The sequence below is a fragment of the Garra rufa genome, chromosome 14, assembly GCF_049309525.1.
Source record: "Garra rufa chromosome 14, GarRuf1.0, whole genome shotgun sequence".
Lineage (NCBI taxonomy): Eukaryota > Metazoa > Chordata > Actinopteri > Cypriniformes > Cyprinidae > Garra > Garra rufa.
Genome location: NC_133374.1, coordinates 18,647,165 through 18,665,917, shown reverse-complemented (window position 1 = coordinate 18,665,917; position 18,753 = coordinate 18,647,165). Strand labels below are relative to the sequence as shown.

Here is an 18,753-nt window from a genome sequence, read left to right as displayed (position 1 = left end):
TCCATTTCATTCTACATGCTTGTCTTACATGCGAGTCTTACATGCTGCTATTTTGGTTTGCAACCACACTTGACTAATGATGCAGTGTTTAATAGCAGTATCATGCAACACCCAGTGTCTCTATGCTAAATCACATACTACCGAAATTTAAAATGCAGAGAAAACAGTCTTCTTCAGTTTTCCTTCTGCTTTAATAATTGATTTCTAACTTATGAAAACAGTCTTCCTATTTTTCACAAACTCAGTTATTGTGGCTTTATTCTGCAGCCCCTCTCCTTTTCATTGTAACACTACACCTGGCAAGCTCTTTCTCTTTCTTTTCGGGATATACCTCTTTAATTTTGCCCCGTTTAAGGCACATTTTTATTCGTCTCGTTAAGTCTCAGCCATAGGCTTACTTCCACATTGAAGAATAAGGTGGATAGGACAATGTGTAAACACACCAATAATCTCAAAGGTTAATGTCAATGATATTAACCCAATAATAATAATAATAGTATTCCTTTAATAAGTCCACTGCAACCAAACCATCATTAAGGAGATAAATTGTATCATTTAAAAAAAATAAATACAAATTATATTAATAAAACAAAAAAATTAATATGCTAATTTAATTTAGAAATACTAAAACACCACATGCACACCTTGTTAATATTTAAATTATTTTGCTGTGGTATTGAAATTGTCATCTATAATTGCCAATTAATACAATCTAATCTCTGGAACTGCTATCAACTACTTAAACGCTGGTATCGTGACAACCCTACTCCTACGTTCATGCCAGAAAAACCAAAAATAGGCAGCAGACAAGGTCAGATTTATTATGCAGCTTATCTGTAGTATAATCTCTTAATTATCAGGCTTAGTAAATGGAGTCCTGCTAATCTCCATTCTCTATCTCCAGCACTGAATGCGAGTAATACTTAAGCACACACCTTGGGAAGTCGGGAAGGGCATTACAATGCGTGATTAATGAGCAGCGAGAAAAGTAACAGTGTAGCTAAATGACTCCATCCCTGTGTCTTTTGTTTCAGAACACGTGTCACGCAGGACCGACTGATTACAACTAATCAGATGAATGAGACAATGAGACACCCTAATAAAGTTATGCTCCACAAGACAAGGAATTTTTAAAAAGGTTCATATTTATGGCTTTATAATTAGTTTTTCTAATTAGTCTTTGTCGTTCCAAAGTCGTAAGACCTTTGTTCTTCTTTGCAACACAGAAGGATATTTTTGATCGAATCTGAGAGTTTTCTGACCCTGCATAGACAGCAATGCGACTACCATGCTCAAGGCACAGAAAGGTATTAAGGACATTGTTAAAATGGTCCATGTGACATAAGTGGTTATGTTATGAAGCTACGAGAATACTTTTTGTGCGCACACGGATGTGTCGTAGTACTCTTGTGAACGCACGTCAACAAAAATGAAGTTATTTTTATTCTCTTTTGTTTTGTATTTTTGTTTAAAAGAGTACCACAACATGGACTATTTTATCTATTTCCTTACTACCTTTATAAGCCTTGAATGTGGTAGTTGTGTTGCTCTCTATGCAGGGAAAGCTCATATTTCATCAAAAATATCTTAATTTGTTTTGAAGATAAACAAAGGTCTTACCAGTTTGGAACGACATGAGGGTAATTAAATGACAGAAGTGTCATTTTTGTGTGAACTATCCCTTTAATGTGTAATAGTGGACAGTCAAGTGTTGTAGGTTTCTAATGTTTTAAAGTAGGAACAACTCTTTTAGAATAAACCTACTAAAAAGATGGTATTTTTAGACCAGAAAACTGATTCCTTATGAGAAGATCCCTTAAAAAAAAAAAATACAATTTATTTATAAAATATACATTTGAGATTAAGTTAATTTATTTATATAATATTTACGTTAAATGTCAACAGAACAATGTAATTAAGTAATTGTTTGGAAATGTATTCTAGTGTGTTATTACCATAAAAAAAAAACATAAAATTAGTATTTTTTGCCATAATTTAATTTTCTGTATAACACAGAATGTAACTATTTTTTTTTTTTTTTTTTTTTCATTTTGGATGAATAAATAAAATTAGGTTAGTACACTAATTAGAGATGTTTCTGATTATTAAAGTGTTATGAAACCATTGAAATCTAGAAAATTAATGGAAAATACAGAATAAAAGCCTTAATGTAATTTTTGATAAACGTTCTATAAATTGTTGTTAAATTGTGTATCTTTCAATATTTCAATTAGACATGATTTTGATGGTTGTTTTTTTTTTTAAAATTCATTAAAATGGAGTCTAGAAAAATTAAGAGGGAAAAAATACAAACCAGAAAAAACCTTAATTTGGAAAAATTTTAAATGGATAGGGCCTATAATATGTGGATAACATACTTTGTCTCCGTGTCCTAAGTGCTCATTCTTGACTTCCGCCAGGGTCTTCCAGTTTGTGTTTCCACCACCACCACCAGGTCCTCTCAACTCAGTCATCGACTGCCCATCCATAGCATGTCCTTCCTTATCATACCTGCAAACAAATACACACAAAAAAATGGTCAGCCTCTAATGCTGTCAATCATCAAAAAATAAATCAGTCACACATCTGTTCATCTCTACATACAAGGCAATAGCTCATCTGTTCAGGCAGATAAGTAGCTGATATCTTAACTAGATCTACAGAGAGAGAGAGAGAAAGATCTGCTCCAGCTAGGGAAAAACAGCAGCGGTGGCCGCAGAGACGCTGGGGGCTACTTGTGAAACGAATCAACAGTGTAGGAATGGTTCAGGGAGATGGGGTCAGGGCTGCAATGGTGAAATCAGAAACCCATTTTCACTCACGCTCCGGAGTGGCTAGGAAGACGGAGGTTGGAGAGAGAGAATAAAAAAACAAAAACAAAGCTCACACAGGATGAAGCAGTGTGTCTGTGGAATCGATACCGTATTATAATCTAGAGACCGTAGGCCTGGTTACCGGAGGGATAGGACGGGGTGGATCGGTAAATACAAGGGTTCAGGGCTTGTTCTGGGAGGCACAACTAATTGAAAATATCCACGTTAACAGACAAGCGTGTGGCCCTGGCTTCTAGTGCTGTGTCTGCCAACTGAAAAATTGGCTTAATTCTAAAGCACAGCCTCTAAACTTAGTTTTCAGCTTCTTTGTTATATCACCGCACTTATGCACTTCCCAGAATAATTCCCTAAATATAGGTCTAGTCGTGCGTTGCAAAAAGGATCAGCCTATTTCTGATTAAAAAAAAAAAAGATTTTTTTGTCCCCAGTGTTTCCTGCAGAATTCAATGAAAAGGCAAGCGTATTCATACAACACAATTGACGGTAACTGATATTATGCTGGAATGAAGCAAGAAACTAAATGTGAATCTTGCGAATGAGTCATAAAAATAAACAATACCGCAGAATAAAACAAATGCTTCACACGGCGGTAATTGGCAGACTGAGTCTAAATGTATGGATGACGGGCGGTGCCATCGAGGAAGGCAGAATGAACACCAGAGGAGCAAATTGGAAATGGCATGTGCTTTAGAGCAGTGGAGTGACAGGCTGGCGCTCAGTGCAGCGTGTCTGAACTGAGCCGAGCAGACAACAAGAGGAAAGCAGCGAGATTGAGCACTGAACGGACTGTCACATGTCAGAGGACATGAAACACTTGTGACAGGAATAGTAAGAGAGGAAAGAAAATTAAGAATCTATGAAGGGATGTCATTAATAAGTCTTGGTTGAATGCCGTTTCTTGACAGCTTTGAAAAATAATTGCAGTTTATAAAAATTATTTACAAAAACTATATCAACACGGTATAACGAGGTGCTTCACCAAAAAGATGTAAATAGTTAACATAATGCTTAGAAAAACCAATGACAGAGTATACAATGCATGTCATAAATGGCTTCATCAGCAAGATAATCAAGGAATATGAAAAAAATGAAAATGGTCATTTGCTCATAGTACTCATTACAGAACTACTTTATTTCCTTCTGTGTAACAATATATGTTAGGCAGCTAAGCAGCTTTTTAATACAGACACAATGAAATTTGAGTCTTAATTAACTTGTATAGTAATTAGGGTTGGGTCGATAGATGAGCCAGCATCGCGATCCTCCACCCCACCCCTGCCCCGCCCCCGCAGCAACCCGCTCGCGAAAAACACACACTGAATCAAACTATATAGCCAGATGAAATGCATGCTTTCAATTTCTGCATCTTTACTTATTTTATTATTATTATTATTATGAGGAAATAACAAGGAAGTTGTTAGCGATCACAATATAAATTACAGTGAACTCCAAACGAATTACATGAACTAGTTCGTTTACATTAATAAATGAGGCATACAAAAACAGCAGAAAAAATTCAAAATAATTAATTAAATTAGATTCAATAAACTACACCAAATATGCCTTTTTTCATGGTTTTACCATAACGAACCGAGCTTGGAACAAAAAACAAGAGAATATATTTTTTTTCCCCATCAAAATACAAACGTACAATACAAAGCCTATACATTATAAATAACAGTTTATCATTCAAATACACTGGGAATATGGAAACACTTGGATTTGTGCCGAATTACAGAGGTACGTGAGCCCAACGCCTGCTATTTTTAGTTTCGCTTTGTTTTGGATTCTTAACTTTATATATTTTGTTTCATTCCTGTTCTGTTCAGAATACCGTTACATTTAGATGATTCGTTTTGGAGTCAGGGTAACTAACTTATAGCTATGTTTATAGTGTTTATAATGTTAATACATAATAATATTTCCCTTGAATTGGTATTATTTCTGATATTACACTTTCTCTCTAAAAATTCCGTTGCTCATTAAATGCGTTTGGAGAGAGTGGGTTAAGCAGTAAGCAATCAATGAGAGCCATTTTGAACTTAAAGCTGACTGGTCGAAAATATGTTAAGGACCAACACACATCCTCCAAATACAGCTACATAAACCCGCGCTTGCTATGTCTCGTATGCACCCACGCACTGTCACGATCTAATGCACTTGTTAATGCCGGATCTTTAAAAATCCAGCTCAAATTAAGCACTGGTCGAAATGGTAGGCTACAATTAATTAATTCGTTATGAATTAATTATTTAACAACAACCATCCCGCACTCCTGCCCTCTCCCCAACCCCCGCGGACGATGCCATCGTCCATCGCGATGTTTCACGTTAGACATCGTATGATGCCAAATTGGTCGACATCGAACAACCGTAATAGTAATGGTTACATTTTAGCTCAATTTTACAAACAAAAAGGTCAATTTGTCAATAGTAAGGCTAGGTTTCAACAAATTTCACTAATCGATTCTGATTCACAAGCTTGCAATTTAATTTGATTTACATTTCAATATCTATTTTGGATTAGGGCTGCCCCCTAATAACTAACTAATAACTGAAGAAGAGGCTTGGTCAAATAAAATATTATTAGTAGCTTAGTTGCAGAAAAAAAAAATTCCACAGTAAGTGGCAGTCTCACAGTCCGTGGCGGACCGACTGGTAACGGCTGGTTCATGTGGTAATATAGTACATCGGGCAGGACATTCAAACGCTCACCTATCATTCATCAACCTCAAATATGTCTTTTCACTTGAAATATATTAGTAGCAACTTTTTATGGCCTCTCAATCTAATGTTAACCTATAAAAATGTGCACCACTAAAAAAAATGTGCGCTTATTGCATTACAGATGGAGGCGACGGTGTGGTCACTTGCTCTTAAAATACTCAATTTTTGGTCATACAGATAAAAGTAATACATCTTTCGAATCTGTAAAGACTTTACATTTGTGTGCACTCACAATAGCAACAAATCGTTGCACTTTTGTAAAATAATGAAAGAAAACTTGTCCTACAGACATGAAAAATATAGGCCATCTATAGAGAGTGAAATGTCTTTTAAATGAATCATTCAAATAGAAAACAAATATTCTCAGATTACATAATCCATATGAAACATGCATATAGGCGCATTCACTACTGCGAAGATGACGATTCAGTGTCGCTGACTTCATCTCTTAATCCGTAAACAAGGAAAGCACTAGTTTATCAACAACTTATTGAAATATGTTAATGTAGTCTCCTTGCTGTTTTCCCTTAAACAGTCTGCTGGTGCACTGTTACAAGCTTTCTTGAGTGTGCTTGAGCACTTATTAGGCTATTATTATGATTTATATGGTTTATTAATAAAGGTGCGACTAACAGTCGACTAATGCTTAAAATTAACGACTACTAGTCAACCAGAAAAATCTTTAGTCGAGGGCAACCCTACTTATCTTTCGATAAGTTGTCCTCTTTCTTTAAATATACATTTGGATGTTTATTCAGGTTTATTTTGTGCTGAAATTGGTATTTAAGTGGAGGAGACAATGAGTTTAGCCACGCTTTGCACAGCTGCTTCTCTTGAACTGAGGCACTACAGCAATCTGTCACTCCACATTAAACAGCGCCAAAATGGCATTTATTGTTTGAAAACTGAGATTGTGTTTCACATCAAAAGTGACAAATCACAAAGCTTATTGCGATATATTTGATGGAATGCATGCTACAATATTCCGTTTATGAACTGAAAAAAGGCAAGACTAGTCGATTCTTGGGATTTAAGAATCACTCATTTTGTAAAAATGAGAATCGATGAGAATCTATTAAAATAGTTATATTTTTACCCAGTCCTAGTAAACAGTGTAGTGATATAGCATAAAAGCAAAAGAAAAAAAAACTGAAGTTTCAGTTTGTTTCTAACATAATGCTACTGTACTGTATGGCTTCAAAAAAAAAAACTAGAATATAAACACCAGCCATACGGACTGCTTTTATGGAGCTCGGCAGTATAAATCCTCCTCTGCTATATGGAAAAGCTTAGACATTCTGCCTAAGATCTCCTTTTGTGTTTCACAGAAGAAAATAACACTGGGGTGGAATGATATGGGGGTGAGTAAACAATAACATTTCATTTTTGGGTCAACAATTCCTTTGACCTGGAAACAGCACAGCAGCAAATGCTCACTTGAAGCTCACTGTACAATACAATAGCGTTCCCCAGAGAGAACTTTCCTCATGTGCGGGCCAAGCGGAGAACCCCAAAAATTTCTTTAAACAAAATCGAGTCACAGAAACGAGTGACCCTTGCGTAATATCTCAAATTGAGTTTGATGGAGACATCTAGTGCAAGTACAAGGAGTGCAAGCACAGACAGACTCCTGGGTGTGCGTTGCTTTATTTCGCACGCTGGTTTGAAGGCTCTGACAGGTGGGGTGGAGGCAGGAATGGTTCCGCTGCCTCTGAGAAGACTGACGAAAATGAGCCAGTCAAAGTAATTGGCAACCTATGAGTAAGAGCGCATCAGCGAATGAGAAAGAATGATAATGAACAGGGCGAGAGTGGCAGGGTGAGAAGGAATGACGGGAGGCATGACTGATGGTGGAGTATGAAGTCCACTCCACAGGAGGAGCAGACTAAGAGTGGTCCTAATCTCTGACACCATCTACTGGACAAAAGGAGACTTGCATCAAAATGCTGACATATCCTTTATTCTAGTATCTTTGAAAGATAAAATTCAGTCATTAATCACTTAACCTCATGTTGTTCCAAACCTGTAAGACCTTCATTCATCTTCGGAACACAAATTAAGATTTTTCTGATTAAATTCAAGAGCTTTAAAACCTTTCATACCTTTCAGAAACACAGCTACCACGTTCAAGGCCAGGAAAGGTTGTAGGGACACCTATAAAATAGTTCATCAGTGGTTCTACTGTATTGTTATGAAGCTCCAAGAATACTTTTTAGGCACAAAGAAAACAAAAATAAATTTATTCAACAATTTCTTCTCTTCAGTGTTAGTTGAAACATGTTTAGTTGAGTTCCTGTCTATACCAGGTCAGAAAGCTCTCTGATTCTATCAAAAATATCTTAATTTGTGTTCCGAAGATGAACGAAGGACTTACGGGTTTGGAACGACATGAAGGTTTTGGGTGAACTATGCCTTTAAGGGTTAGTTTATATACTGTTATGAAAGCTTCAGCCAAACATATGACCCCTTGACCAAAAAAACAGTCTTAAGTAGCACAGGTATATTTGTAGCAATAGCCAAAAATACCTTGTATGGGTCAAAATGACCAGCTTTTCTTTTATGCCAAAAATCATTAGGATATTAAGTAAAGATCATGTTCCATGAAGATATTTTGTAAAATTCCTGCCTCAAATTAGCCTGGCTAACGCCAGACCACGTTATGACTTCGTCATGATTCGTGGTCTGGGAACCACATGTTCATTTTCTCGTATTTGAGGCGTGGTTTACGAATGCCCAGAGCCGTTTATTGGGCGCTACGAATGTCTATCAAATGCGCCTGTGCTAGGGATGCTCATATTGACCGTTTAACCGTTAACCGTCAGTAAGAATTTTAACCGATTATTACTATCAGTTAAACGGTTAAAAAATATATAAATATATATATATATATATATATATATATATTATTTTTTACGTTTGCTGCATGGTGAAAGAAAAAATGTTTACTCGCAGGCGTGTGGACACGTGCAGTGCGGCTGTTCAGACATATTTTGCTGAGTAAGCACCTGCTTTACCTTCTCTTAGTTTGTGTAACTCATGTAAGTAGCCTATGCAACACGATGGCAATGGCGATATTGGGTTATCAAAGAGTGAATCCATGAATAAATGTATTCAAATTCTGAATTAATTATAGTCTAAAAAGAGCGCGCTCCCCTTACAATCACTGGAAAGCTCTCACTCATACATTACTGTAGTTAATCGCAATCTCACAAAGTTAATAAAAAGTAATAAAATAACCTTTACTCTGTAAATGGATCTCTTATTTACATCATGTCTACACTTTCTTTGTTTTAATGAGAGAGTTCGTGGAGGTATAGAATTCAGCAGAATTGAAACCGGCACTTTGAGTGGTGAGAGGATCGTAACATAGCCGCCTCTGATTGGCCATTGCGATAATGTGATCAACAGAAATGTCTGTGATTGGCTATTGAACACTGTGAAAACACGTGTCTCCACAGTGGATGAAAAGACCCGAACCGCAAATTGAAAGGATTTTTGTGAAGTGTTTTTATCACGGATCTAAGCGTTAACAGACAGCGTTCCAGTCTATCCGTACAGCATGTCCACATGTTAAAAACTGAGGTATAAGCTGGTCCGCTATATGTTTTTATGTCCGACGAGAAAAACAATACCGGTACCTTTCTTCGAAGCGCATAGAAGGATTCAGTGTGTTTTAGTTCTGTCATCTTAATTAGGTAGTTATTTAACTTATACATATTTAGTGTAGGCCTATTTATATTATTCTTTTTTTTTTTTTTTCATTCTGATTTTCTCTGTTCTCAGAAGCGCTGCTGATGCGTGATAATTTGAGTATATGAATGCAGTTTTTGTTGTTGCTCTGTATGCTGCTGTTTGCACGTTAAAATAAAACATTTGCTTGTATTTTTATGTATCATCACAGATACTCGTGCATTCTATTTTTATTTTAAACGAATTCATTATTCTAATTTTATCAGTTAACGGTTAATGATCGGATAACGAGCAGCGGTTGTCGGTCAGGAAAATTAACCGAAATGAGCATCCCTAGCCTGTGCGTAGTTCATAGCCAATCGTTTCAATCATACCGGATGACATATACAGAGCGATGGTTTAACGCCAAAAGTTGCTCTTTTTTCAAAATAAACTTGCGTTCTAAACTACTTAGAACACTATCTAAGGGGCCGTTCACATGTCGCGTCTTTTGCGCACTAAAGTTCGTTATTTCAAATGTAGACGCGCGGTATGCGCGGGCATAATGGAAGCGACGTGGTTGCGACGCGCTCGCGTTTTCCATGCGCAAGCTACAGAGCGGTTTGGAAAAGAGAAAGCGACGCGCCTAGCGTTTTCCACGCGTTTTTAGGCGTGACATGTGAATGGCTGCATCGAATGATAACTTGCTGCCATGCTGGATCCATAGTTATAAACAAACTGCTTCGGTGAGTCGCATAGAAGGCGTCATCGTCTTGCTGCTCCCTCCCCGTTCTGTGATTGGTTCCCTATCTGAGGTGAAAATTTGGTCCATGGTTTCCATGCTACCTTCCAGCGTGAATAAAATCGCGCTGCGCGGAAGGCAGCATGGGGACACCCAGGCTAGCCTCAAATATATCAAAACTTAATTTTGATTAGTAATATGCATTGCTAAAAACTTTATTTGGATAACTTTAAAGGTGATTTTCTAAATATTTAGATTTTTTGAACACTTAGATTCCAGATTTTCAAATAGCCGTATGTCAGCCAAACTTTTTCATATCCTAACAAACCATACATCAATAGAAAGTTTATTTGTTCAGCTTAATTTGAAAAAACTGACCCCTATAACTGGTTTTGTGGTCCATGGTCACATATGTAAACTGCCTGCTACACCAACACCAAACAAGGCCACAAAAAGCAGCTGCTTGCCAAATGAAATATTTTAGTTTATCCATTGGTAAGACCCATTACATAAAACACAACAGACAACCATGTCTCTCAAAAGACTTTCAATTACTCATGGATTATTAGCATTTAATAAAATCACAAAAGTAGGCAGGAACATGTGTTAAATGCTTCTTAGTTTTTACATAATAACTTCTGAAGAAATACACTGCCAAAATTATATTTTGAAGTGCCAAATTACACAATGACGCCAGAAATATGGACAGCGAAGCAGCACAGTGATGACTCCCTACACTCTGGAGCGTGAGAACGAATGATCCTCAATCAATGTGATTAATTGGATTGAATTTAAATGGCAGACAACATGTGTGTGCCCCAACATGTTCAACTCCACGAGGACCAGACTTCAAGGTTACATCCCCCTGGGTCTACAGCTTAACAGATCAAAGATGGACACGTCATTTAAATCAATAGAGTACTGTGTTCACACATTCTACTTACGTAAAGCATTTCCATGTAAAAGAGAGTATGCAACTAAAACTTCAAGGCAAAAAAAAAAACTGTTTACATGACAGATGGTTGGAGGGGAAGCTGATAAACGAAAATGCGAACACTCTTCCTTTGTATAAAGAATCAAACATGAGCATTGTTTGGATTACACAAACTGAACATTTACAAAAGTATTAACTGTAAATGCTGTAAAACATTTCTCCAACAAGTGACCGTAACAGATGAATAGTACCAATTATGCAGGGTCTTACAGTACAACCATTTCAGTCACATCTGTGACTAAACTACTGTGTGCGACTATGAAAAAATATTTAGGAGCACCATATGCGACTGTCCCGATCAGCATATTTGTGTTTGGGCTGAGGGGAGCTTCAAAGGTTTCTACGAATCTTTTCATAAAGTGTAGAGAGAGTGTAAATAAGTGATTCATTGTGCAGTGTAGAGAGCTTCATTGACTATAATGGAACTATGTGAGATTGCAATGAACTAAGACGAGTGACAGCTTTTAATGATTTAAGAGTTTGTAAATGAGGTATTGATTTAATACAGTTAAGTTAATGTTAAGTGACTGACTATAACACTATTGCCTTATTTTGCTCTATTTCGTCATCAAAAATGGTCTAAAACAAGTCACAACTGAGCTGCTGCCCATCTCCATTCAAACACAGCGTTGTTTCGTTTATGAATGAACGTGCATTTTAAAGCGAATCTAGCTAGTCAATGATTCAATTTCCCATTCATAAAGACAGTCACTTGCTTTCTAAACGAATCAGCCGTTCGAATGAATCAAATGAATATGATTCATTAATTAAATCAGTGACTTGCTGCCACCTACTGGCAGATGTAGTTTATTTTTTAAAGTACCTTTTCAGTTATTTCAATCATTTAATATTTCTGTATTCAAAATTTTATATTTAAAACATTAATCTCAACACAAATGTATGAATTTGACTGCACTTATGCCACCTCTGAGCCTCAGTAAACATGAAAATATATGAAAACCCACAAGACACTTTTGTGTTATTGATTAGAAGGTGCTCCTGAAATTGACTGTGCTCCTAAATTTTTTAAGTTAGGAGCACAAGCGCTCCTAAAAAGAAAATTAAGCATAGAGCCCTGTTATGGACTGGAGAAAAAAAACTGTAATTTTATCTTTCTGGAGGCTGAAAGTGGACTGCTGTAACTGCTGTAAAATAAAGTTCCAACTTTAAGAGGTCTCAGAAGTAGAAAACTGGCACAGTGTGTCAAGTGGCTGAATGAGTCCTCAAGCTGTAGGCCTCAACAGCACCTCCAGGTTCAAAACAGCACTTACTGCAGCTCTACTAATTGAAGGGCATCTATCGATTCCACAGTGGCCTGCTGGACCTTCAGAAAGCTGGCCAAGAGGCCATGCACTGCGCATTGGCCCATGATTTGAAAGCTCATTATCTCTGGCTCTCCAAGTGAGAAGAGGACAGACGTGAGCTCAGAGACTAAGCGGTTGAACTTACCTACAACTGGATCAGCAAAATTGAAGTTCTGAAACGTCGCTGACAAAGAGCATTTTCAGCCCCTCAAAATGCAAGGGAATATGCCGGCCCGAGCCCTACGCACAGCCATGCATAAGAACCAGATGCTTCGAGCTGGCACTCTGGGACTCTAAGGAAAACTGCTGTGAGATCACTACCTCTCCACTACCTCACCCCGCTGTGTTCAGTCACATTCCACTACCCTCATTATGTAAATGAAGCCTTCAGATCCCCCCAAAATAATTACCCGCTCAAACTTGCAGACCAGAGGCTGGTGAAACAGAGGTTTTAATCGCTTGTCAAAATGTACAAAAAAAAGTGGCAGAAAATAAAGTGAAATTCAACTCTGAGGCCCTGTTATGCAGCACTTTCATCTTATTTCACTTCAAGGCTGGGGGTCTGTGTTACTGGGAGGTAAATAAATGGAGCACAGGGAGAGGAATTGATTGAAACCTGCAGGGAGAATGAAGAGAGACACTCGTGGATGGCTTTGGCCAGGTGGGCTGTTAGGTGGCAAGTATGGATTGTTAACAGGTAGGGAGGAAGGATTAGTCAGTGTGGCACTGTAACAGGGTTGAGTGAGGTTGAAGGCTAAGTAACACTTCATGAGTAGCACACAGATCATTTAAAGGGATAGTTCAACTTAAATTAAAATGGTCATTTACTCATTTCATTCCAATAAAACCTGTATGATTTGTTCTATTTTGAAGAACACAGGGGTTGAAACAACAGTTAGGCCCTTATGATTTATGCAGCATTCCTATACAGAATGTCATGGAATTTGCCAAATTTTGGATGAAAAATTATAGTCATATCAAATGCAAACAGAAACTTAAAGGTCTTCACAGCAACCCGTCAAAAAAAAAAAGTTCAGTTTAAATTGAAGAAACAGTGCCAGAAAAAAATTAACGTAATTACAGTACTACTAATAAAATTATTAAAACATTACCAGAAGAAAATATTTACCAGAATTTTTAGGATTTCAAAGGGCCCTAAAAATTTAATTTCTGTTCAACTTTTATTAAATTCCTGTTAAATTGTGTAAGTTTCATGATTTCAATTAACTGGACATGCGTTTCGTAAAATAAGTTTTAATTTAATCATCTAAACAGCATCTAAAAAATTATGAAAACTGGACGAAAAAAAATAAAAATGATTTAATTAGAGCCCTAAAAATTTTATTTTAGCAAAACGTAATAAATTGCTTTTAAATAGTGTAAGTTTCCATGAATTCAATTAATTGGACATGCTTTTTGTGTTACATTTTTAAATTTAACCATTAAAACAGCATCTAGAAAAATTTAAACTGAGATAAATAAAATAAATAAATAAAAATAAATCCTAATTTGGGAAAAATTAAAACTGATTTCATAGGGCCCTAAAATGTAATTTTTGCTACTTCATTTAATTAAAACAGCATCTAAAAAGCACTTGGGGACAAATACAATTAATTAAAGCCCTAAAAATTTAATTTTAGCAAAACTTTTAATAAATTGCTGTTAAATAGTGTAAGTTTCATGATTTCAATTAACTGGCATGATTGTGTTATATTTAAAAAACATTAAAACAGCATCTAGAAAAAAGAAAAAAAAGAAAAAAAAAACAGCATTTGGAAAAAAATGAAATGGAATTGGGGGAAAAAATAAAACTCATAAGGCCCTAAACATTAGACCCTTATTTAAATTAATTTAATGAATTAATTAAATTTAATTAAAATAAGTATATTAAGTAAAGATCATGTTCCATGAAGATATTTTGTACATTTCCTACAATAAATATATCAAAGCTTAATTTTTGCTTAGCAATCTGCATTGCTAAGAATTTCATTTCAACAACTTTAAAGGTGATTTCTTTAATATTTTGATTTTTTTGCACCTTCAAGATTCCAGATTTTCAAATAGTTGTATCTCAGCCAAATATTGTCCTAACAAACAATACATCAATGGAAAGCTTATTTATTCAGCTTTGGTTTTGTGGTCCAGGGTTACAATTATGTGTGTTCACCTAAAGAAGTCAAATATTTGCACTGATTTTGGCATCTTTTATGCTCTTCTTAAACAACTATTTAACTGGGCAGAAGTGGAATACATTTTCTATTTTCAAGTAGAACTGCTTCATGATGAAAATTGTAAATATGAATATATACATTTTTAGTGGTGCACTTTATTATTCACATTATTTTATTATAATTTGCAGAAAATGCAGCTAATAATGCAACATTTATGAATTAAGATGATCCTAGTTCATCTACTGCATTCACATAAAACTACTGGAATGAGAAAAATGCATTATTAAACATTTCACATTTTCTTTTTATAATTATGACTATTTCTGTTCTGCTTTCTGCAACTGAAAGTGTACAATGATTGTTGTTCACTCAAATAATCGCAATCTGGTGATTATGTAATAACTGTGACAGGTCTATCCGAAATATTAAGATGTATAATTAGAAATTTGGCAGTCCCAACACACACCTAAATTGGCAAGAGAAAGCAGAGGAAAACATTAAATGAGTCATAACAGTTTATCAATTCCTTCAGTAGCCAATAAGACTCCATTAGGATTAAGACTCCAAAAACACAGGCAGCCATCATATACTCAGCGCTGTTGCCTTGTATGCAAGTATTTATAACACCACCACCTCAACAAGGCGTTCGGCACCGTTTCCCCCATCTTCCTTGTTTTATATCCCCAGAGCAGAAATAAACATTCCTGTTCTCAAAGGAACCAAGTCACACGAGTCCACCAGGGGAAATTGAACATCTTGGCAGGGGATTAGCTATGATTTGCATTCCTATATCAGCCTGAATGCAAAACCCACCAGAGCACCGCTGATAGAGCTAATCTTGATATCAAAGGCATGAGCATGCTCACCCTCTCGGATGTCTAGAGTGTGCATTTTAGTGTCTGCTCTCTGCTCGTCCCAATTCTCACAAGTGGAGAAATAAAAACAGGAGCGCATCAGAACGCATCTGTCTCGTCTAGGACAAACACTTAACAACAGATGCAGCGTGTATTGTCTGTATTGCATGATTCGAGAGAGAGAGAGAAACAGAGAAAAATCACTCACCATCCCCGCAGTTTGTATGCCTCGGGAATGTCGGGGTTGATCATGACCGTGCTGCTGTAGAGAGTGGAGAGAGAACGCCCACCAAAGTCAGACAATCTCGCTCCCTTAATGGCCAAGATAGGCTGCCCGCTGCCATCAAACGTCTCTGCCTGGAGAGTGAGGGAAGGAAAAAGAAACAGTTAAGCACTGAACAACTGCACATACAGTGTGACATTTTTCTTGCAAGCAGCACTGCAAAGGATCCGTACGTATTTTTCATCTAATTGTGGTTTTAAGCATTTGGTCTTTTATGCCAAACAGAAGCAGACATCTGGCAGCTGTAATGGGAATGGGAAGCTTCTCCCAATGCTTGACAAAAACATCATCTGGTACAAGATCTGAGTGTTTAGGGCTGGATGTCACTGTTTGCAACTCCAGTCAGCTGTGATTACACTTTGGTTCAAATGTTTGAGGTCCATCATTTTTTTTTCAAGCATGCATTAAAGGGATAGTTTATTCTCAAGTCGTTTCAAACCAGCAAGGCCTTCATTCATCTTCGAAACACAAATTGATGAAATTGGAGTTTTCTGACCCTGCGACAGCAACGCAACTGACGCATTCAAAATCCAAAAAAGCTAGTAAAAACAAAGTAAAGACAGTCCATGTGACATCAGTGGTTCAACTTTAATTTTATGAAGCTACGAGAATACTTTATGCGCAAAGAAATTAAAAATAACTTTATGCAACAATTTCTTCTCTTCAGTGTCAGTCTTGGCACTCTCCTGAGCACGTTTAAGAGAGCACCGCAACACATCTGTGCATTCATCTGTTTGTAAACAAGGCAAAGCGCATCCGACATCTGCGTCAGCAGCATCACACGCATTGTGGTACCCTCTTGAACTCATGTTGAAGACTGACAGAAGAGAAAAAATTGAATAAAGTCATTATTTCAGTTTTTTTGTGCCCAAAAAGCATTCTTGTATCTTCGTAAAATTACGGTTGAACCACTGATGTCACATCAACTATTTTAACTATGTCCTTACTACCTTTCTGGGTCTTGAAAGTGTTAGTTGCATTGCCGTCTATGGCTGATTTTGAGAAAAAGGTCAAGTTTTCTGAAGATTTCAAAGCAAAATAACAAAGCAATGTTGCATATTTTCCTCCAGTTCTTTTCTTTAAGGGTCACTCCACCCAAAAATGAAAATTGTCATTAATCACCTACTCCCATGTCATTCCAAACCTGTAAAAGCAAGATATTTTGGATGAAAACCAGGAGCCTTGTCACTGTCCCATTGACTGCCAAGTAAATACCACTGTCAAGACCCAGAAAAGTATGAAAGGCATCATCAAAACAGTCCATCAGTGGTTCAATCTGAATTTTATGAAGTGATGAGAATACTTTTATATGCAAAGAAAATGAAAATAACTTTATCAATTCGTCTCATCTGCGCTTTATCACCATGTTGGAGAATATTCACTGGATGCTAACTGCGTACGATGTTCTCTGTCAGCCGCACCATGCGGATACGTCTTCTACGTTCTTTATGCTTCGATTTGAGCAAAAACAGCGTATCCGCGTGGTGCGGCTGACAGACAGAACAGAACAGAGTACGCAGTTTGCGTCTAGCGTATATTCTCCAAAATGGTCCTACGACAAATTGATGAATAAAGTTATTTTTATTTTCTTTGCAGACAAAAAGTATTCTCGCTGCTTCATTAAATTCAGATTGAACCACTGATGGCAGATGGACTATTTTGATGATACTTTTTTGGGTCTTAACAGTGGTATTTACTCAGCAGTCAATGAGACAGTGACAAGCCTCACGGTTTTCATCCAAAATAACTTAAATTGTGTTCCGAAGACGAACAAAGCTTTTACAGGTTTGGAACAACATAGGGGTAAGTGATTAATGACAAAATTTTCATTGGGGTGAGTAAACCTTTAATAATAATTACTATATTATTAATCACAATATAACTATTTTATATTTTATCTTTGTTAGGGATGCTCATATTGACCGTTTAACCGTTAACCGTCAGTAAGAATTTTAACCGATTATTACTATCAGTTAAACGGTTAAAAAAATAAAAAATAATAAATAATAAAAAAAAAAAATAAAAAAAAAAAAAATTATTAATTAATTAATTATTAATTCTGAATTAATTATAGTCTAAAAAGTGCACGCTCCCCTTACAATCACTGGAAAGCTGTCACTCATACATTACTGTAGTTAATCGCAAACTCACAAAGTTAATAAAAAGTAATAAAATAACCTTTACTCTGTACAATGAATCTCTTATTTACATCATGTCTACACTTTCTTTGTTTTAATGAGAGAGTTCGTGGAGGTATAGAATTCAGCAGAACTGAAACCGGCACTTTGAGTGGTGAGAGGATCGTAACATAGCCGCCTCTGATTGGCCATTGCTATAATGTAATCAACAGAAATGTCTGTGATTGGCTATTGAACGCTGTGAAAACACGTTTCTCCACATATGACTAGTGGACGAAAAGACCCGAACCGCAAATTGAAACGATTTTTGTGAAGTGTTTTTGTCACGGATCTAAGCGTTAACAGACAGCGTCCCAGTCTATCCGTACAGCATGTCCACATGTTAAAAACTGAGGTATAAGCTGGCCTGCTATATGTTTTTATGTCCGACGAGAAGAACAAGACCGGTACCTTTCTTCAAAGCGCATAGAAGGATTCAGTGTGTTTTAGTTTTGTCATCTTAATTAGGTAGTTATTTAATTTATACATATTTAGTGTATGCCTATTTATATTATTCTTTTTTTTTTTTCATTCTGATTTTCTCTGTTCTCAGAAGCGCTGCTCATGCGTGATAATTTGAGTATATGAATGCAGTTTTTGTTGTTGCTCTGTATGCTGCTGTTTGCACGTTAAAATAAAACATTTGCTTGTATTTTTTTTATGTATCATCACAGATACTCGTGCATTCTATTTTTATTTTAAACTAATTTATTATTCTAATTTTATCAGTTAACGGTTAATGATCGGATAACGAGCAGCGGTTGTCGGTCAGGAAAATTAACCGAAATGAGCATCCCTAATCTTTGTTATTAAAAATAAGAACAAGAAGTTTAATTAAGAGCAGCAAGTGATTCCGCTTTTTCTTTTAATCTTTACTTAACACTGAGACAGATCTATATTTAGACTTACTGTAATGCATGGATCTAATAATGTCACACATCAGATGTTTTCCCCAACCATTAACGTTCATGTAAAACATAACAGATTATGTCTGTGTGA

The 18,753-nt window shown here is 36.4% G+C and overlaps 1 protein-coding gene across 1 annotated transcript in view; it reads right to left on the bottom strand.

Annotated features, from left to right (window-relative positions):
* rpa1 (replication protein A1) overlaps nt 1-18,753 on the bottom strand; it is a 39,669-nt gene that overhangs the window by 9,863 nt on the left and 11,053 nt on the right. The window contains exons 12-13 of the mRNA XM_073817746.1: nt 15,503-15,651; nt 2,379-2,511 (exon numbers count right to left, since the gene is read on the bottom strand). Coding sequence (XP_073673847.1) covers nt 2,379-2,511; nt 15,503-15,651 — 282 coding nt within the window. The remainder of the gene's footprint in view (nt 1-2,378; nt 2,512-15,502; nt 15,652-18,753) is intronic.